General features: G+C 46.1%; 1 protein-coding gene across 1 annotated transcript in view; it reads left to right on the top strand.

Moving 5' to 3' along the window:
• LOC129817788 (uncharacterized) overlaps positions 1-19,715 on the top strand; it is a 29,708-nt gene extending 9,993 nt beyond the window's left edge. The window contains exon 2 of the mRNA XM_055873349.1: positions 18,738-19,715. Within this exon, the coding sequence (XP_055729324.1) occupies positions 18,809-19,531 (723 nt within the window). The 5' untranslated portion in view covers positions 18,738-18,808 and the 3' untranslated portion in view covers positions 19,532-19,715. The remainder of the gene's footprint in view (positions 1-18,737) is intronic.
• Positions 19,716-22,286: the final 2,571 nt, after the last annotated feature.

Raw genomic sequence — 22,286 nt, 5'->3', positions numbered from 1 at the left:
GCCTTACCTCCTTATGCCATTTGCACACACTGTATATAGATTTTTCTATTGTGTTATTGACTGTGCTTTTGTTTATTCCATGTGTAACTCTGTGTTGTTGTATGTGTCGAACTGCTTTGCTTTATCTTGGCCAGGTCACAGTTGTAAATGAGAACTTGTTCTCAACTGGCCTACCTGGTTAAATAAAGGTGAAATTAAAAATGTAAAAATTGTATGCCATCCTATGGGACTCCCAATCACGGCCGGTTGTGATACAGCCTGGAATCAAACCAGGGTCTGTAGTGACGCCTCTAGCACTGAGATGCAGTGCCTTAGAACGCTGTGACACTTGGGAGTCCATGGTTTCCATGTTTTTTGATGCCATTCCATTTAATCTGTTCCAGCCATTATTGTGAGCCATCCTCCTCTCAGCAGCCCCCTGTGGTATCCGATCATTTGCCAGTTTAACCCATTTTGAAAGCATTGTTGAGCACAGGGCTCACTCCACCAGCAGTAACTAGAGGTTTATCAGCAAGCATTGCAGGATGCTGTGTTTGTTTCTACCATGTTTGTAATGTGGGAATGGGTTGCCTCATCACCAGTGGCAGTGTGTGGGTAAAATCACCAGGGAAATCAAGCCAGGGGGGAAAAAAGCCATATTACAACCTATATGTTGTGAAAATTGCATTTGCTCTTATAACCTGTTCATATACCTTGACACCATGATAAATAGTCCTTAGGCCGACACAATAAGAAGACACAGTGGCAGAATAAATTCAACCACACCTTTGTTTCATCACAAAACCGGAGAGCAACATGCCAACGTCTGTTTGATGAAGTTACATGACCTACAACATGATCAAGCAAGTTAATGTTTCTGACATTTTCAGACTATTAAACAACTATTGATTTAGAACCACGGAGAGTTACCACTAGTGCGCAAAGAAAACAGGAGCTGCCTCCATTAATACAGCATCACTTCAACATAATCTAAATCACCTCTGCCTTGTCTAATTCAGTGACAACTAAAAGATTCCAAAAAAACGACTTAGTCCAATCAACGTCAGTCAACGTCAGCTAAATCAACGTCAGCTAAGTCAACATCAGCTGATGATCAACGTCAGCTAAATCAACGTCAGCTGATGATCAACGTCAGCTAAATCAACGTCAGCTAAAGATGACATGGCTGTCCATGGCTCTGATTTCTGTGTATGTGCTTGTGTGGATGCTTGCAAGTTTTTAAAAAAGCACGTTGACTCACCCTACTTGTAGAGAAATGCCAGCAATGCCATCAATCTCTCTTTCATGTTCCTTGAATGGTCTATGAGTCTGTCAAACAGGACACGCTTTGAGTTTTTGTTATCCTAGGCTACCTGGCTAAAATGCTTGCTCGCTAGCCTAACTTCCTTTCATGGGCAACGATGCGCCAGGCCAACTAGTTAACATTAGGCTAACGTTACTACATCTAGCTACATATTTAACTTCCATCCTCTCAGGCCAGGGGACAATGTACACATTTACAGTTGGATTAGAATCCCTGTTATAATCATAATCATTGGCCAGTACGGATGTGATTGGTGTGAAGCCAAACCCAAACTGGCTTCCCTTGACACTTTTTTTTTGGTGCGCCAGGAACATTCACAGCTGAGCTCACTCAGTTTAACTCAATGCTGATTGGCTATTATTTTATACTTTTTTTTATCACGGGAGGCCAAACGCTTGTTGGCTTCCCTTGCATTCAATGCTACCGGCGGCAACAATGTCAGAATCTTTTTGACCAGACAGAACCAAATAGTTGGGCTACACATACTAAAACAGAGGAGCTCTGTTTCGTACACTCAGATGCTTTCTCCAGTGAAATACATTGAAGGACGTTTATGAAACACAGAGAGACAAAATGGCACCCATGAATAACACGTCACTGAACATAATTTTTGCCTGACAGGTTTGGATATTCGTTCATCGTGGTCCATTACACCTTAACAAGCTGATTAATATAGAATATAGAAGTATACTTTTCTTTCTTCAAACATACATATGACATTGTGTATTAAAATCATAATATCAAAATGACCGACAGTCTGCTAAAAACAGAGGCATGTGGCCCGGAAGTGTAAGGAGATTACAATCAGACTTCCAATGAGTTCAATCACTCCATTTTCTCTATTCTGGTTATCCTCAGAATAGATACTTGCATTTTGAGGAATATTTAAAAAACTTCTTATGGCAGCAATCCCGGTGACGGGATGTTATGACAACAGCCAGTGAAAGTGCAGGGCGCCAAATTCAAAACAACAGAAATCTCATAATGTCACGTTCCTGACCTATTTCTGTTAGTTTGTTATATGTGTTAGTTGGTCAGGACGTGAGTTTGGGTGGGCATTCTATGTTTTCTGTTTCTGTGTTGGTTTTGGGTTGCCTGGTATGGCTCTTAATTAGAGGCAGGTGTTTGGTGTTCCTCTAATTAAGAGTCATATTTAGGTAGGCGTTGTCACAGTGTTCGTTGTGGGTGATTGTCTTCCGTGTCTGTGTTTGTACACCACGCAGGACTGTTTACGGTTTGTTCGGTTTGTGTAGCCTATGTTCCTATTCGTGCGTTTTTCTTGTTTTATGTAAGTACGTCGTTTAGGTCTGTCTACACCGTTTGTTGTTTTTTTGTTAGTTTAATCAAGTTCGTGTTTCGTTAATAAAATTATGTCTTTTCACTACGCTGCGCCTTGGTTCCCTCAATACACCTCCTCGTCTGATGAAGAGGAGGAGGATTACCGTTACAGAATCACCCACCAAGAATCCAGAACCAAGCAGCGTAATTTGGAGCAACGGGGAGGTATACAGGACTTATGGAGTTGGGAGCAAGTATTTAACGGAGAAGGACCATGGGCTAAAGTAAATCACCGTCCATGGGAACAGCTGGAGGCAGTTCGGAGAGCGGAGGAAAAGAGAGAGAGGAACCGGAGTTATGAGGGAACGCGTCTTGCACGGAAGCCCAAAAAGCCCGTGAGTAATACCCAAAAATTTCTTGGGGGGGGCTAAGAGGTAGTGGGCCAAGGGCAGGTAGGAGACCTGCGCCCACTTCCCAGGCTTACCGTGGAGAGCGGGAGTACGGGCAGGCGCCGTGTTACGCAGTAGAGCACACGGTGTCTCCTGTACGAGTGCATAGCCCAGTGCGGGTTATTCCACCTCCCCGCACTGGTAGGGCTAGATTGGGTATTGAGCCAGGTGTCATGAGGCCGGCTCAACGCGTCTGGTCTCCAGTGCGTCTCCTCGGGCCGGCATACATGGCACCTGCCTTACGTATGGTTTCCCCGGTTCGCCTACATAGGCCGGTGCGGGTTATTCCACCTCCCCGCACTGGTCGGGCGACCGGGAGCATTCAACCAGGTAAGGTTGGGCAGGCTCAATGCTCAAGAGAGCCAGTACGCCTCCACGGTCCGGTATTTCCGGCGCCACCTCCCCGCCCCAGCCTAGTACCTACAGTGCCTACACTACGCACTAGGCTACCAGTGCGTCTCCTGAGCCCTGTTCCTCCTCCACGCACTCTCCCTGTAGTGCGTGTATCCAGTTCGGTGCCTCCAGTTCCGGCACCACGCACTAAGCCTCCTGTGCGTCTCCAGAGCCCTGTACACACTGTTTCTTCTCCCCCTACTAATCCTGATGTGCTTGTCCTCAGCCCGGTGCCACCAGTGCCGGTACCACGCACCAGGTATAGAGTGGGCTTTGAGAGTCCAGTGTGCCCTGTCCCTGCTCCCCGCACTAGCATGAAGGTGCGTGTCCTTAGCCCGGTGCCTCCAGTTCCGGCACCAGGTCTACAGTGCGCCTTATCCGGCCAGAGCCATCCGTCTCCCCAGCGCCATCTGAGCCATCCGTCTCCCCAGCGCCATCTGAGCCATCCGTCTCCCCAGCGCCGTCTGAGCCATCCGTCTCCCCAGCGCCGTCTGAGCCATCCGTCTGCCATGAGCCTGCAAAGCCGCCCGTCTGCCATGAGCCTGCAAAGCCGCCCGTCTGCCATGAGCCTACAGAGCCGTCCGCCAGACAGGAGCCGCTAGAGCCGTCCGCCAGACAGGAGCCGCTAGAGCCGTCCGCCAGACAGGAGCCGCTAGAGCCGCCCGTCAGACAGGATCTGCCAGAGCCGCCAACCAGACAGGATCTGCCAGAGCCGCCAACCAGACAGGATCTGCCAGAGCCGCCAACCAGACAGGATCTGCCAGAGCCGCCAACCAGACAGGATCTGCCAGAGCCGCCAACCAGACAGGATCTGCCAGAGCCGCCAACCAGACAGGATCTGCCAGAGCCGCCAACCAGACAGGATCTGCCAGAGCCGCCAACCAGACAGGATCTGCCAGAGCCGCCAACCAGACATGAGCGGCCAGAGCCGTCAGAGAGCCATGAGCGTCGAGAGCCGTCAGCCTGCCATGAGCGTCGAGAGCCGTCAGCCTGCCATGAGCGTCGAGAGCCGTCAGCCTGCCATGAGTGTCGAGAGCCGTCAGCCAGCCATGAGCGTCGAGAGCCGTCAGCCAGCCATGAGCGTCGAGAGCCGTCAGCCAGCCATGAGCGTCGAGAGCCGTCAGCCAGCCATGAGCGTCGACAGCCGTCAGCCAGCCATGAGCGTCGAGAGCCGTCAGCCAACCATGAGCGTCGAGAGCCGTCAGCCAGCCATGAGCGTCGAGAGCCGTCAGCCAGCCATGAGCGTCGAGAGCCGTCAGCCAGCCATGAGCGTCGAGAGCCGTCAGCCTGCCATGAGCGTCGAGAGCCGTCAGCCAGCCATGAGCGTCGAGAGCCGTCAGCCAGCCATGAGCGTCGAGAGCCGTCAGCCTGCCATGAGCGTCGAGAGCCGTCAGCCTGCCATGAGCGTCCAGATTCGTCAGTCAGCCATGAGCTGCCCTTCAGCCTGAAACGGCTATATACCCAGAACTGCCCATCAGTCCAGAGCTGTCTCTCTGTCCGGAGCTGCCTTTCAGTCCGGAGTTGCCCCGCTATCATGATCTCCCTCTCTATCTTGATCTACCTCTATATTCTGATCTATCCCTCTGTCTTGATCTATCTCTCTGTCCCGGTGCTGTCCCTATCATTGATGTTACTAAGAAGATTTTGTGGGGGTAAAAGGAGGGTGGACATTCTTAGGGGGAGATGGAGGCTAGGATGGATTATGGTGGGGTGGGGACCTCGCCCGGAGCCTGAGCCACCACCGTGGTCAGATGCCCACCCAGACCCTCCCCTAGATTTTGTGCTGGTGCGCCCAGAGTTCGCACCTTATGGGGGGGGTTATGTCACGTTCCTGACCTATTTCTGTTAGTTTGTTATATGTGTTAGTTGGTCAGGACGTGAGTTTGGGTGGGCATTCTATGTTTTCTGTTTCTGTGTTGGTTTTGGGTTGCCTGGTATGGATCTTAATTAGAGGCAGGTGTTTGGCGTTCCTCTAATTAAGAGTCATATTTAGGTAGGCGTTGTCACAGTGTTCGTTGTGGGTGATTGTCTTCCGTGTCTGTGTCTGTACACCACTCGGGACTGTTTACGGTTTGTTCGGTTTGTGTAGCCTATGTTCCTATTCGTGCGTTTTTCTTGTTTTATGTAAGTACGTCGTTTAGGTCTGTCTACACCGTTTGTTGTTTTTGTTAGTTTAATCAAGTTCGTGTTTCGTTAATAAAATTATGTCTTTTCACTACGCTGCGCCTTGGTTCCCTCAATACACCTCCTCGTCTGATGAAGAGGAGGAGGATTACCGTTACACATAATTAAAATTCCTCAAGCATACATGTGTTTTATACCATTTTAAAGATAATCTTGTTGTTAATCCCATCAAAGTGTCCGAATTCAAATATGCTTTTCAGCGAAAGCACTACAAACGATTATGTTAGGTCACACTAAACCACAATAAGCACAGCCATTTTTCCAGCGAAAGATAGCAGTCACAAAAAGCAGAAATATAGCTAAAATTAATCACTAAACTTTGATGATCTTCATCAGATGACACTCATAGGACTTCATGTTACACAATACATGCATGTTTTGTTTGATAAAGTTCATATTTATATAAAAAAATCTGAGTTTACATTGGCGCGTTGCATTCACTAGTTCCAAAAACAACAGAAATACTCATCATAAATGTAGATGATAATACAAGTTATACACATGGAATTATAGATATACCTCTCCTTAATGCAACCGCTGTGTCAGATTTCAAAAGAACTTTACGGAAAAAGCAAACCATGCAATAATTTGAGACGGAGCTCAGAACAAGAGTCAAATTAGCCGCCATGTTGGAGTCAACAGAAACCAGAAATTACATGGTAAATGTTTCCTTAACGTTGATAAAATTCATCAGAATGCACTCCCAGGAATCCCAGGTCCACAATAAATGCTTGTTTTGTTCGATAATGTCTGTTATTTATGTCCAATTAGCTACTTTGGTTAGCGCGTTTGGTAAACAATTCCAAAGTCACAAAGCGCGTTCACTAAAACGTGACGAAATGTCCAAAAGTTCTGTAACAGTAAGTAGAAACATGTCAAACGATGTATTGAATCAATCTTTAGAACGTACATCTTGAATAACGTTCTAACCGGAGAACTACATTGGCTTCAGTTGAGCGATGGAACGGAGCTACCTCTCAGGTGAACGCGCGTGGTCAAAGCGTGGTCACCTCATGGCAGTGGTTACTCATTCCTGTCTCCTTCGGCCCCCCTTCACAGCAGAGTGATCAGACAAAGTTCTATTTGCTGTTGACATATAGTGGAAGCCGTAGGAAGTGAAAACTCATCCATATCTCGCTGTAATGTCAATGGGAGCTTGGTTGAAAATCTACCTCAGAAAAAATCCAAACAGGAAGTGGAACTTCTCAGGTTTGTGCCTGCCATATGAGTTCTGTTATACTCACAGACATAATTCAAACCGTTTTAGAAACTTCAGAGTGTTTTCTATCCAATACTAATAATAATATGCAACTATGACTGGGGAGCAGACCGTTTACTCTGGGCACCTCTGTGAACCTTTCATCCAAGCTACTCAATACTGCCCCTGCAGCCATAAGAAGTTTGGTTCATTCTTAAAATTTGTTAGTGAAATGAAATTAACAAATCATTGAAATTACTTGCATATGTTGTCCATTTCAATTCACCTCAGAATAATTTCTGTTGAGTGTGTAAAATTCCAATAAAATTCCAATGAAATGTTCCATCTTACTGCCCCAGAAGTCAGAGGTTCAATTCCCGCTTCCGCCTGTCCCACTTTCACTCCTCGTCTATCTCCTGTTTCTAATCTAGTCTAAATAAAGCATTGAAAAAGGTGGAAATCCAGAAGAAAATATTCTCCATAGGCTCTTTTAATCAATCAATATATAGGCTATAAACCGTTTGCATTTGTAAACCATTGATTGTATGAGAAACACCGTTTTTACATTTACATTTACATTTAGCAGACGCTCTTATCCAGAGCGACTTACAAATTGGAAAGTTCATACATATTCATCCTGGTCCCCCGGTGGGAATTGAACCCTGGTCCCCCCTTGGGAAATGAACCCACAACCCTGGCGTTGCAAGCGCCATGCTCTACCAACTGAGCCACACACGGGACTTTTTGAGTTTTAATGCAGCCTTTTACATTCACTGAACCCCCAAAATGGGTTTTCACAACGCTCTCTTAAAAACACCCATATTCAGGTTGAAGAACCACTTTGGGTGTTTCAGAGTACTTCTACTCTGTTTTTAAATTATACGTTTTCATGTCTTTATTGAACACACCGTGTACACATTCACAGTGCAGGGTGGGAAAAGTATGTGAACCCTTGGATTTAATAACTGGTTGACCCTCCTTTGGCAGCAATAACCTCAACCAAACGTTTTCTGTAGTTGCGAATCAGACCTGCACAACGGTCAGGAGGAATTTTGGACCATTCCTCTTCACAAAACTGTTTCAGTTCAAGCAATATTCTTGGGATGTCTGGTGTGAACTGCTCTCTCGAGGTCATGCCACAGCATCTCAATCCGGTTGAGGTCAGGACTCTGACTGGGTCACTCTAGAAGGTGTATTTTCTTCTGTTGAAGCCATTCTGTTGCTAATTTACTTCTGTGTTTTGGGTCGTTGTCCTATTGCATCACCCAACTTCTGTTGAGCTTCAATTGGTGGACAGATAGCCTAACATTCTCCTGCAAAATGTCTTAATAAACTTGGGAATTCATTTTTCCATTGATGATAGCAAGCTGTCCAGGCCCTGAGGCATCAAAGCAGCCCCAAAACATGATGCTCCCTCCACCAGACTTTACAGTTGGGATGAGGTTTTGATGTGTGTGCTGTGATTTTTTTCTCCACACATAGTGTTGTGTGTTCCTTCCAAACAACTCAACTGTAGTTTCATCTGTCTACAGAATATTTCACCAGTAGCGCTGTGGAACATCCAGGTGCATTTTCACAAACTTCAGACGTGCAGCAATGTTTTTTTTTGGACAGCAGTGGCTTCTTCTGTGGTGCCCTCCCATGAACACCATTCTTGTTTAGTGTTTTACGTTCGTCTACGGAGATGTTAGCATGTTCCATAGATTCGATTTCTGTAAGTCTTTAGCTGACACTTTAGGATTCTTCTTAACCTCATTGAGCATTCTGCACTGTGCTCTTGCAGTCATCTTTGCAGGACGGCCACTCCTAGGGGGAGTAGCAACAGTGCTGAACTTTCTCCATTTATAGACAATTTGTCTTTCCGTGGTCTGATACACATCAAGGCTTTTAGAGATACTTATGTAACCATGTCCAGCTTTATGCAAGTCAACAATTCTTAATCTGAGATCTCTTTTGTTTGAGGCATGGGTCACATCAGGCAATGCTTCTTGTGAACTCAAATTTTGTGAGTGTTTTTTATAGGGCAGGGCAGCTCTAACCAACATCTCCAATCTCATCTCATTGATTGGACTAACGGTTAGCAGACTCTTGGCTCCAATTAGCTTTGGAGAAGTCATTAGCCTAGGGATTCACATACTTTTCCCAACCTACACTGTGAATGTATTCAATATAAAAACACAATAATTTGTGTGTTATTAGTTTAAGCACACTACGTTGGTCTATTGTTATGACTTAGATAAAGATGATATCAAATTTGATGACCAATTTATGCAGAAATCCAGGTAATTCCAAAGGGTTCACATACTTTTAAAAAACTTTTTTTACCGGGGACAATAATAGCATCATGTGTGGTTAATGTGTGTTAAAAGTGTGTGTAATGTGTGTTAAAAGTGTGTGTAATGTGTGTGTGCGTGTGTAAGAGAGAGCTAAGTGGATGGAGATACATGACAGTTTCATACATGATTCATTTTCTTTGCATCAGAGACAGAGAAACACCCTGGTCTGCAGATAAGCCCACATGTCTCATGAGTTTTCAGAGAGTTTCGTGAGAGTTTCACCCTAGCAGGTGGCCACTAGCAGATGTAAAAGGTCATCCTAGGTCTCTCTGGCGACACCATAGGAGTTCTAATACCTTCTCCTTAACACTTTAGATTCTGTTCACTGTCTCATTATCGCAGTCCTTTGTTGACCTAGGGTGTGCGTGTGTGTGTGTGTGTGTGTGTGTGTGTGTGTGTGTGTGTGTGTGTGTGTGTGTGTGTGTGTGTGTGTGTGTGTGTGTGTGTGTGTGTGTGTGTGTGTGTGTGTGTGTGTGTGTGTGTGTGTGTACATGTCCAACTCAAAATACACCACACACCACATACTGTATACACACACACACACACACACACACACACACAATAATATCGACGAATATACTGATACTGTGAATGAGTTTATCAGGAAGTGCATTGGAGATGTTGTGCCCACTGTGACTATTAAAACTTTCCCTAACCAGAAACCGTGGATAGATGGCGGCATTCGCACAAAACTGAAAGCGTGAACCACCGCATTTAACCATGGAAAGGTGACTGGGAATATGGCCGAATACAATTATGGCCAAATACAATTCAACAGCTCATGTGGCAGGGTCTACAAACAATCACGGACTACAAAAGGAAAACCAGCCACGTCGCGGACACCGATGTCTTGCTTCCGGACAAGCTAAACACCTTCTTCGCCCGCTTTGAGGATGACACAGTGCCACCGATGCGGCCCACTACCAAGGACTGTGGGCTCTCCTTCTCCGTGGCTGATGTGAGTAAGACATTTAAGCGTGTTAACATTCACAAGGCTGCCAGCCCAGGCAGCATCCCGAGCTGCGTCACCAGAGCATGCGCAGACCAGGTAGCTGGTGTGTTTACGGACATATTCAATCTCTTCCTATCCCAGTCTGCTGTCCCCACGTGCTTCAAGATGGCCACCATTGTTCCTGTTACCAAGAAAGCTAAAGTAACTGAACTAAATGACTATCGCCCCGTAGCACTCACTTCTGTCATCATGAAGTGCTTTGAGAGACTAGTCAAGGATCATATCACCTCCACCTTACCTGTCACCCAAGACCCACTTCAATTTGCTTACCGCCCCAATAGATCCACAGACGATGCAATCACCATCACACTGCACGCTGCCCTATCCCATCTGGACACGACGAATACCTATGTAAGAATGCTGTTCATTGAATATAGCTAGGCATTCAGCACCATAGTACCCTCCAAGCTCATCATTAAGCTAGAGGCCCTGGATCTAAACCCCGCCCTGTGCAGCTGGGTCCTGGACTTCCTGACGGGCTGCCCTCAGGTGGTGAAGGCAGGGAACAACACCTCCACTTCGCTGATCCTCAACACCGGGGCCTCACAAGGGTGTGTGCTCAGCCCCCTCCTGTACTCCCTGTTCACCCATGACTGTGTGGCCAAGCACGCCTCCAACTCAATCATCAAGTTTGCAGACAGTGGTAGGCTTGATTACCAAAACTGATGAGACGGCCTACAGGGAGGAGGTGAAGGCTCTGGGAGTGTGGTGACAGGAAAATTACCTCTCACTCAACAAAACAAAGGAGATGATCGTGGACTTCAGGAAACATTAAAGGGAGCAACCCCTTATCCACATCGACGGGACCGCAGTGGAGAAGGTGGAAAGCTTCAAGTTCCTTGGCGTACACATCACTGACAAACTGAAATGGACGACCCACATAGACAGTGTGGTGAAGAAGGTGCAACAGCGCCTCTTCAACCTCAGGAGACTGAATAAATTTGGCTTGGCACCTAAAACCCTCACAAACCTATATAGATGCACAATTGAGAGCATCCTGTCGGGCTGTATCACTGCTTGGTATGGCAACTGCACCGCCCGCAACCGCAGGGCTCTCCAGAGGGTGGTGCGGTCTGCCCAACGCATCACTGGAGGCAAACTACCTTCCCTCCAGTACACCTTCCTCACCCGATGTCACAGGAAGGCCAAAAAGATCATCAAGGATAACAACCACCCGAGGCACTGCCTGTTCACCCCACTATCATCCAGAAAGCAAGGTCAGTACAGGTGCATCAAAGCTAGGACTGAGATACTGAAAAACAGCTTCGATCTCAAGGCCATCAGACTGTTAAATAGCCGTCACTTGCACCTTAGAGGCTGCTGCCTATATACATAGACTTGAAATAACTGGCCACTTTAATAAATGGAACACTAGTCACTTTAATAATGTTTACATATCTTGCATTACCCATCTCATTGTGTACACTGTATTCTATACTATTCTACTGTATCTTAGTCTATGCCTCTCTGACATTGCTCGTCCATATATTTATATAGTCTTAATTCCATTCCTTTACTTAGATGTGTGTATTGGGTATATGTTGTGAAACTGTTAGATATTACTTGTTAAATATTACTGCGCTGTCGGAGCTAGAAGAACAAGCATTTCGCTACAATAACATCTGTTAAACACGTGTATGTGACCAATAAAATGTTATTTGATTTGACAGACACACACACATCCAGGTTCCGAGTTTACCCTTTGTTTTAATCACACTTTGGGCTTACAGCAGCACCTGTCTGTTTCTGGACATACAGTTGAAGTCGGAAGTTTACATACACTTAGGGTGGAGTCATTAAAACTCGTTTTTCAACCACTCCAAAAATGTCTTGCTAACAAACTATAGCTTTGGCAAGTTGGTTAGGACATCTACTTCGTGCATGACACAAGTCATTTTTCCAACAATTGTTTACAGACAGATTATTTCACTTATAATTCATTTTATCACAAATCCAGTGGTTCAGAAGTTTACATACAGTAGTTGACGCTGCCTTTAAACAGCTTGGAAAATTCCAGAAAATTATGTATTGGCTTTAGAAGCTTCTTATAGTCTAATTGACATAATTTGAGTCAATTGGAGGTGTACCTGTGGATGTATTTCAACGCCTACCTTAAAACTCTGTGCCTCTTTGCTTGGCATCATGGGAAAATCAAAAGAAATCAGCCAACAAAAATTGTAGACCTCCACAAGTCTGGTTCATCCTTGGGAGCAATCTCCAAACTCCTGAAGGTACCACGTTCATCTGTACAAACAATAGTACGCAAGTATAAACACCATGGGACCACGCAGCCGTCATACCGCTCAGGAAGGAGACACGTTCTGTCTCCTGGAGATGAACGTGCTTTGGTGCGGAAAGTGCAAATCAATCCCAGAACAACAGCAAAGAACCTTGTGAAGATGCTGGAGGAAACAGGTACAAAGTATCTATATCCACAGTAAAACGAGTCCTATATCAACATAACCTGAAAGGCCGCTCAGCAAGGAAGAAGCCATTGCTCCAAAACCGCCATAAAAAAGCCAGACTACGGTTTGCAACTGCACATAGGGACAAAGATTGTACTTTTTGGAGAAATGTCCTCTGGTCTGATGAAACAAAAAAAACTGGCCATAATGACCATTGTTATGTTTGGAGGGAAAAGGGGGAGGCTTGCAAGCCGAAGAACACCATCCCAACCGTGAAACATTGTGAAACATTGGGGTTGCAGCATCATGTTGTGGGGGTGTTTTGCTGCAGGAGGGACTGGTGCACTTCACAAAATAGATGGCATCATGAGGCAGGACAATTATGTGGATATAATGAAGTAACATCTCAAGACATCAGTCAGGAAGTTAAAGCTTGGTCGCAAATGTGTCTTTCAAATGGACAATGACCCCAAGCATATTTCCAAAGTTGTGGCAAAATGGCTTAAGGACAACAAAGTCAAGGTATTGGAGTGGCCATCACAAAGCCCTGACCTCAATCCTATAGAAAATCTGTTGGCAGAACTGAAAAAGTGTGTGTGAGCAAGGAGGTCTACAAACCTGACTCAGTTACACCAGCTCTGTCAGGAGGAATGGGACAAATCTCACCCAACTTATTGTGGGAAGCTTGTGGAATGCAACCCGAAACGTTTGACCCAAGTTAAACAATTTAAAGGCAATGCTACCGAATACTAATTGAGTGTATGTAAAGTTCTGACCCACTGGGAATGTGATGAAAGAAATAAAAGCTGAAATAAATCACTCGCTCTTCTATTATCCTGACATTTCACATTCTTAAAATAAAGTGGTGATCCTAACTGACCTAATACAGGGAATTTTTTACTATGATTAAATGTCAGGAATTGTGAAAAACTGAGTTTGAATGTATTTGGCTAAGGTGTATGTAAACTTCCGACTTCAACTGTAGAGCTAGGCAGCAAGGACTTTGTTTAGGAAATAAAAGAAGCCAGAGCATTCCTACCTTATAAGCCCGTTGTACACAGTGCATGTTTCCACTGCACAACATTCATACAACCTTCCCACAACATAGTGTTATAAAGGCCTTCGTGCCCTACCTTTCTGTAGACGATGATGTTGGGAGAGTCCTCATCACGGTCTGCTGTCCCCACTCCACTCGGGTCCTGGTTGGACTGGTTCATACTGTAGACAATTGTGAGCTCTGTCTTCTCTCTCTCTCTTTCGCTCTCTCTTCTCAGTCTTTCTCCTTCGTTCTCTTTCTCCTCTCCCTCTCCTTCCTTCTCTTGTTCTCTTTCTTCTTCTGTCGCTGGAGGCTGTGAAAATATTACATTAGATTCATAGCTGTCTCTAATCTTCTCTTTCACCCCCTCTATTCTTTCTTTCTCTAGTGAATAGTGATGATACAGGACAACTATAGTGAATACTATAGTGAATAGTGATGATACGGTATAACTAGTGAATAGTGATGATACGGTATAACTAGTGAATAGTGATGAAACGGTATAACTATAGTGAATAGTGATGATACGGTATATCTAGTGAATAGTGATGATACGGTATAACTATAGTGAATAGTGATGATACAGGGCAACTATAGTGAATACTATAGTGAATAGTGATGATACGGTATAACTAGTGAATAGTGATGATACGGTATAACTAGTGAATAGTGATGAAACGGTATAACTATAGTGAATAGTGATGATACGGTATAACTAGTGAATAGTGATGATACGGTATAACTAGTGAATAGTGATGAAACGGTATAACTATAGTGAATAGTGATGATACGGTATATCTAGTGAATAGTGATGATACGGTATAACTATAGTGAATAGTGATGATACGGTATAACTAGTGAATAGTGATGATACGGTATAACTAGTGAATAGTGATGATACGGTATAACTATAGTGAATAGTGATGATACGGTATAACTAGTGAATAGTGATGATACGGTATAACTGGTGAATAGTGATGATACGGTATAACTAGTGAATAGTGATGATACGGTATAACTGGTGAATAGTGATGATACGGTATAACTAGTGAATAGTGATGATACGGTATAACTAGTGAATAGTGATGATACGGTATAACTAGTGAATAGTGATGATACGGTATAACTAGTGAATAGTGATGATACGGTATAACTAGTGAATAGTGATGATACAGGGCAACTATAGTGAATAGTGATGATACAGGGCAACTATAGTGAATAGTGATGATACGGTATAACTAGTGAATAGTGATGATACGGTATAACTATAGTGAATAGTGATGATACGGTATAACTATAGTGAATAGTGATGATACGGTATAACTATAGTGAATAGTGATGATACGGTATAACTATAGTGAATAGTGATGATACGGTATAACTAGTGAATAGTGATGATACATCTGATAACAGTTTATTTTACTGTTGGTATTGTGGGGCTATCGATGGTATTGTGTTTTATTCCGTTTTGAATTGAGGTTTTGAGAATACAGTGACACAAAGCATTACATGCGCTTATTTCAATCCCAAGTTGTCAGACCAACGACAGAAAGAGAGAGAAGTCAAAATGGGTATTTTCTCTTAAGTAACTAAATCGACAAATGGAAAGACATTACTTCACTTTCAATTCAAGAATGAATTCTACTCAGTTCAGATATCCACCTTTGCATCCTCTGCATGGCTATTTATAATAATATAATATATAATCATATACTAATATAATATATAATAATACAATAATATCATATATAATAATATAATATATATTAATATCATAATATCATATATAATAATATAATATATAATAATATATAATATCATATATAATAATATCATATATCATATATAATAATATCATATATAATAATATCATATATAATATCATATATAATAATATAATAACATCATATATAATCATATAATTGTCACAACTTCGGCCGAAGTTGGTCCCTCTCCTTCTTCGGGCGGCGTTCGGCTTTGGACAATTGCGAAGATTTCACCCGCCGCTTCCGGGCAGCTTTCGATCATCCACCTGAGGGGAGAGCGGCGGGGGAACGCTTGTTTCATTTAAGACAAGGGATGAGGAGCGATCAGGAGTTCGCTCTGGATTTTAGAACTCTGGCCGCCGGCACAGGATGGAATGAGCGGGCCCTGATCAATCACTACAGGTGTAGTTTATGCGAGGACGTTTGTAGGGAGTTAGCCTGCAGGGTCACCACCCTTAATCTGGACCAGCTGGTGGACCCATCCATCTGGCTGGATAACCTGTTGGCATCCCGCGGACGTCCAGATTGGGGTTCGTCAGTTCCATCCCCCAGCACCTCTGATCCTACCCCGATGGAGCTGGGAGGGGCTGCTATGAGGGAGACCAGAGGGGGGACAGTTCCCTGCACCAACTGTGGCCGCAGAGGACACACTGCTGGTCGGTGCTGGGGAGGTTCTCCAGGGAGTAGAGGTGGCAGGCGGAGCACTGGTGGATCATCTCAGGTGAGTAGGCACACACCTCACCCAGAGCTCCCTGTTGCACACATGTGGTTGTATGTAGCCTTTCCTGAGTTTTCCCAGCATTCCCAGCATAAGGCGCTAGTAGATTCAGGCGCAGCTGGGAACTTTATTGACCGTACCTTTGCACTTAGTTTAGGGATTCCTATTGTTCCTGTTGATGTCCCTTTCCCTGTACATGCCTTAGATAGTCGTCCGTTGGGGTCAGGGCTAATCAGGGAGGTCACAGCTCCACTCCGAATGATAACGCTGGAGAATCATGGGGAGAGAATTAGTCTCTTTCTGATCGACTCTCCTGCGTTTCCTGTTGTGTTGGGCCTTCCCTGGTTGGCCTCTCATGATCCGATTATTTCGTGGCAACAGAGGGCTCTCGTGGGATGGTCTCGTCAGTGCTCAGGGAGGTGTGTAGGTGTTTCCTTAGGTGCCACTACTGTGGAGAGTCCAAACCAGGTATCCAACATGCACATTCCCCCCCGAATATGCCGATTTGGCACTCGCCTTCTGTAAAAAGAAGGCGACTCAATTACCACCCCATCGACCGGGGGATTGTACGATAAATCTTCTGGTAGATGCTGCACTTCCCAGGAGTCACGTGTATCCTCTGTCACAGGAGGAGATGGTGGCTATGGAAACATATGTCACCGAACCTCTGGGACAGGGATACATTAGGCCTTCCATCTCACCTGTCTCCTCGAGTTTCTTTTTTGTGAAGAAGAAGGATGGAGGTTTGCGCCCGTGAATTGACTATCGAGGTTTGAATCAGATCACGATAAAATACAGTTACCCACTACTTCTCATAGCCAGTATGACAGAGTCATTGCACGGGGCGGGCTTCTTAACAAAATTGGACCTCAGGAGCGCTTACAACCTGGTGCGTATCAAGGGGGGGGGGGGGGGGGGGGGGGAGTGGAAGACGGCATTTAGCACTACATCTGGGCACTATGAATGGTCACCCGTCATGCCGTACGGGTTAATGAATGCTCCATCAGTCTTCCAATCCTTTGTAGACGAGATTTTCAGGGACCTGCACGGGCAAGGTGTAGTGGTGTATAAAGATGACATTCTAAAATACTCCGCTACACGCGCCGAGCATGTGTCTCTGGTGCGCAGGGTGCTTGGTCGCCTGTTGGAGCATGACCTGTACGTCAAGGCTGAGAAATGTCTGTTCTTCTAACAGTCCATGAAGAATGACCGCATTTCAGCCGTGCGTAATTGGCCGACTCCAACCACGGTAAAGGAGGTGCAGCGGTTCTTAGGGTTTGCCAACTACTACCGGAGATTTATCCGGGGTTTCGGTCAGGTAGCGGCTCCCATGACCTCCTTGCTGAAGGGGGGACCGGTGCGACTGCAGTGGTCAGCAGAGGCGGACAGGGCTTTTTGTCAACTGAAGGCTCTGTTTACCTCGGCTCCCATGTTGGCTCATCCTGATCCCTCCTTAGCGTTCATAGTTGAGGTGGACGCGTCCGAGGCTGGGATAGGGGCTGTGCTGTCTCAGCGCTCGGGTACGCCACTAAAACTCTGCCCCTGCGCTTTCTTTTCGAAGAGGCTCAGCCAGGCGGAGCGAAACTATGATGTGGGGGACCGGGAGCTGTTGGCTGTTGTCAGGGCTCTGAAAGCGTGGAGACATTGGCTTGAGGGGGCTAAACACCCTTTCCTCATTTGGACTGACCACCGCAATCTGGAGTACATTTGGGCAGCTAGGAGACTGAACCCTCGCCAGGCGAGGTGGGCCATGTTTTTCATCCGCTTTTCTTTCACCCTCTCCTACAGACCAGGTTCCCAGAACGTTAAGGCAGACGCACTGTCCAGGATGTATGACAAGGAGGAGCGGTCCGCAGAGCCCACTCCCGTAATTCCAGCTTCTTGCCTGGTGGCACCGGTGGTATGGGAGGTGGATGCGGACATCGAGCGGGCGTGACGTGCAGAGCCCACTCCCCCACACTGTCCAGTTGGGCGTCTGTACGTTCCGTTTGATGTCCGCGATCGTTTGATCTGTTGGGCCCACACGTCACCCTCCGCGGGTCATCCTGGCATCGGTCGGACAGTTTGCTGTCTTGCTGGGAAGTACTGGTGGCCCACTTTAGCTAAGGACGTGAGGGTTTATGTTTCCTCCTGCTCGGTGTGCGCACAGTGCAAGGTACCTAGACACCTGCCCAGAGGGAAATTACAGCCTCTTCCCGTTCCACAACGACCGTGGTCACACCTATCGGTGGATTTCGTGACGGATCTTCCCCTGTCACGGGGTAATACCACGATCCTGGTCGTTGTGGATCGGTTTTCTAAGTCCTGCCGTCTCCTTCCTTTGCCCGGTCTCGCTACGGCTCTACAGACTGCGGAGGCCCTGTTCACCCACGTATTCCGGCACTACGGGGTGCCTGAGGATATAGTTTTTGATCGGGGTCCCCAATTCATGTCTAAAGTCTGGAGGGCGTTTATGGAACGCCTGGGGGTCTCGGTTAGCCTCACCTCAGGTTTTCACCCCGAGAGTAACGGGCAGGTGGAGAGAGTAAACCAGGATGTGGGTAGGTTTCTGTGGTCCTATTGCCAGGACCGGCCAGGGGAGTGGTCGGTTTTCATCCTCTGGGCGGAGACGTCCCAAAACTCCCTTCGCCACTCTTCCACTAATCTATCCCCTTTCCAGTGTGTGCTAGGTTATCAGCCGGTCCTGGCACCTTGGCATCAGAGACAGATCGATGCTCCTGCGGTGGATGAATGGTTTCGGCACTCCGAGGCGACATGGGACGCTGCTCATGTGCATTTACAACGGGCCATCAGGCGGCAGAAGGCGAGGGCCGACGCCACCGCAGTGAGGCCCCGGTGTATGCACCGGGGGATCGGGTCTGGCTCTCGACCCTAAACCTGCCCCTCCGCCTGCCCTGCCGGAAGCTGGGTCCTCGGTTTGTGGGGCCATTCAAAGTCCTGAAGAGACTGTACGACGTGAGTTACAGGTTACAGCTCCCCCCGATTACCGTATTAACCCCTCGTTCCATGTGTTTCTCCTCAGGCTGGTGGTGGCTGGTCCACTCCAGAAGTCTGAGGTGCGGGAGGTTCCTCCGCCCCCTCTGGACATCGAGGGGGCCCCAGGGTATACTGTGCAAGCCATCATGGACTCAAGACGTCGGACGAGAGGCCTTCAGTACCTCGTGGAGTGGGAGGGATACGGTCCAGAGGAGAGATGCTGGGTGCCAGTGGAGGACTTCCTGGATCCATCATTACTACAGGAATTTTACCGCCTCCATCCCGGATCGCCCTGCGCCTCGTCCTCCGGGTCGTCCCCGAGGCCGGTGTCGGTGCTCTGCTGGAGCCGCGCGTCAAGGGAGGGGTACTGTCACGACTTCGGAAGATGGTCCCTCTCCTTCTTCGGGCGGCGGTCGACGTCACCGGCTTTCGAGACACCACCGATCCATGTTTAATTTTCGTTTTGTTTTGTCTTGATCATACACACCTGGTTTCCATTCAATTAATTATGTTCCTTATTTAACCCTCTGATTTCCCTCTCTGTTTTGTGAGTTATTGTTTTGTCATGTGGGTTCTCGTTGTTCGTGCTTTGGATTATTGTATTTTGTTCCTTGTTGGAATCTTACCTATTTTGGAGTAAACGTTGGATTATTACTCAGAACTGTGTTCTGCGCCTGACTCTGCATTTTTTCATTTTACCAATGTCCTCACAATAATAATATAATAATATATAATAATATAATAATATAATATATAATAATATCATATATACTAATGTAATAACATATATAGTAATATCATATATAATAATATCATATATACTAATATCATATATACTAATATCATATATAATAATATCATAATATATAATAATAATATACACTGCTCAAAAAAATAAAGGGAACACTTAACAACACAATGTAACTCCAAGTGAATCACACTTCTGTGAAATCAAACTGTCCACGTAGGAAGCAACACTGATTGACAATAAATTCCACATGCTGTTGTGCAAATGGAATAGACAAAAGGTGGAAATTATAGGCAATTAGCAAGACACCCCCAATAAAGGAGTGATTCTGCAGGTGGTGACCACAGACCACTTCTCAGTTCCTGTGCTTCCTGGCTGATGTTTTGGTCACTTTTGAATGCTGGCGGTGCTCTCACTCTAGTGGTAGCATGAGACGGAGTCTACAACCCACACAAGTGGCTCAGGTAGTGCAGTTCATCCAGGATGGCACATCAATGCGAACTGTGGCAAAAAGGTTTGCTGTGTCTGTCAGCGTAGTGTCCAGAGCATGGAGGCGCTACCAGGAGACAGGCCAGTACATCAGGAGACGTGGAGGAGGCCGTACGAGGGCAACAACCCAGCAGCAGGACCGCTACCTCCGCCTTTGTGCAAGGAGGTGCACTGCCAGAGCCCTGCAAAATGACCTCCAGCAGGATCCGATAGTGCCATTTCCATTCCACCTTCTTTCCCAGAGCTCCAGGTGTCCCGCCTCTCCAGCCTGCTGCTGCCGGCTGGCACCTGACGGGCTGACACCTGTCACAATATTGGCGTCTGTGAGCTGTGGCGTGAGCAGAGGAAGAGATGAGGTGAATACCCAAACAGCCGCTGCTTTGCTCTCTGTCTACCATACACTCAGAGGTATAAGTTGCCCCTAACCACAGACCTAAGATCAGATTACTCTACCCTGAATCCTAACCTTAACCATGAGGGAGATGATACACTCTTTGACCTGGTATCAGTGTGATTAGTTGCAACTTCTACCTGCTGTCAGACCTCTAGGAAGCAGAGGTGGGATCTAAATCAAACTTCAACCAGATCAGACGGCGACAGCAGTGGGATCAGATCAGACAGCGGTTGCTAGAGCATGACTGTTAGACCAAGAGAAAGCAACGTTTTAACCGTTAGACCAGGAGAAAACAACGTGTTGACCGTTAGACCAAGAGAAAGCAACGTGTTGACCATTAGACCAAGAGAAAGCAACGTGTTAACCGTTAGACCAAGAGAAAGCAACGTGTTAACCGTTAGACCAAGAGAAAGCAACGTGTTAACCGTTAGACCAAGAGAAAGCAACGTGTTAACCGTTAGACCAAGAGAAAGCAACGTGTTGACCATTAGACCAAGAGAAAGCAACGTGTTAACCGTTAGACCAAGAGAAAGCAACGTGTTAACCGTTAGACCAAGAGAAAGCAACGTGTTAGACCAAGAGAAAGCAACGTGTTGACCGTTAGACCAAGAGAAAGCAACGTGTTAACCATTAGACCAAGAGAAAGCAACGTGTTAACCGTTAGACCAAGAGAAAGCAACGTGTTAGACCAAGAGAAAGCAACGTGTTGACCATTAGACCAGGAGAAAGCAACGTGTTAACCGTTAGACCAGGAGAAAGCAACGTGTTGACCGTTAGACCAAGAGAAAGCAGCGTGTTAACCGTTAGACCAAGAGAAAGCAACGTGTTGACCGTTAGACCAGGAGAAAGCAGCGTGTTAACCGATAGACCAGGAGAAATCAACGTGTTAACTGTTAGACCAGGAGAAAGCAACGTGTTGACCGTTAGACCAAGAGAAAGCAACGTGTTGACCGTTAGACCAGGAGAAAGCAACGTGTTGACCGTTACACCAGAAGAAAGCAACGTGTTGACCGTTACACCAGGAGAAAGCAGCGTGTTGACCGTTGGACCAAGAGAAAGCAACGTGTTAACCGTTAGACCAAGAGAAAGCAACGTGTTAACCGTTAGACCAGGAGAAAGCAACGTGTTAACCGTTAGACCAAGAGAAAGCAACGTGTTAGACCAAGAGAAAGCAACGTGTTGACCATTAGACCAAGAGAAAGCAACGTGTTAACCGTTAGACCAAGAGAAAGCAACGTGTTAACCGTTAGACCAAGAGAAAGCAACGTGTTAGACCAAGAGAAAGCAACGTGTTGACCGTTAGACCAGGAGAAAGCAAAGTGTTGACCGTTAGACCAAGAGAAAGCAACGTGTTGACCGTTAGACCAGGAGAAAGCAACGTGTTGACCATTAGACCAAGAGAAAGCAACGTGTTGACCGTTAGACCAAGAGAAAGCAACGTGTTGACCGTTAGACCAAGAGAAAGCAACGTGTTGACCGTTAGACCAGGATAAAGCAACGTTTTAACCGTTAGACCAAGAGAAAGCAACGTGTTAACCGTTAGACCAAGAGAAAGCAACGTGCTGACCATTAGACCAAGAGAAAGCAACGTGTTAACCGTT

The sequence above is a fragment of the Salvelinus fontinalis genome, chromosome 20, assembly GCF_029448725.1.
Source record: "Salvelinus fontinalis isolate EN_2023a chromosome 20, ASM2944872v1, whole genome shotgun sequence".
Taxonomy (NCBI): Eukaryota; Metazoa; Chordata; class Actinopteri; order Salmoniformes; family Salmonidae; genus Salvelinus; species Salvelinus fontinalis.
Note: the sequence above shows the minus strand (reverse complement) of the source record. Positions and strands in the feature narration are given on the sequence as shown.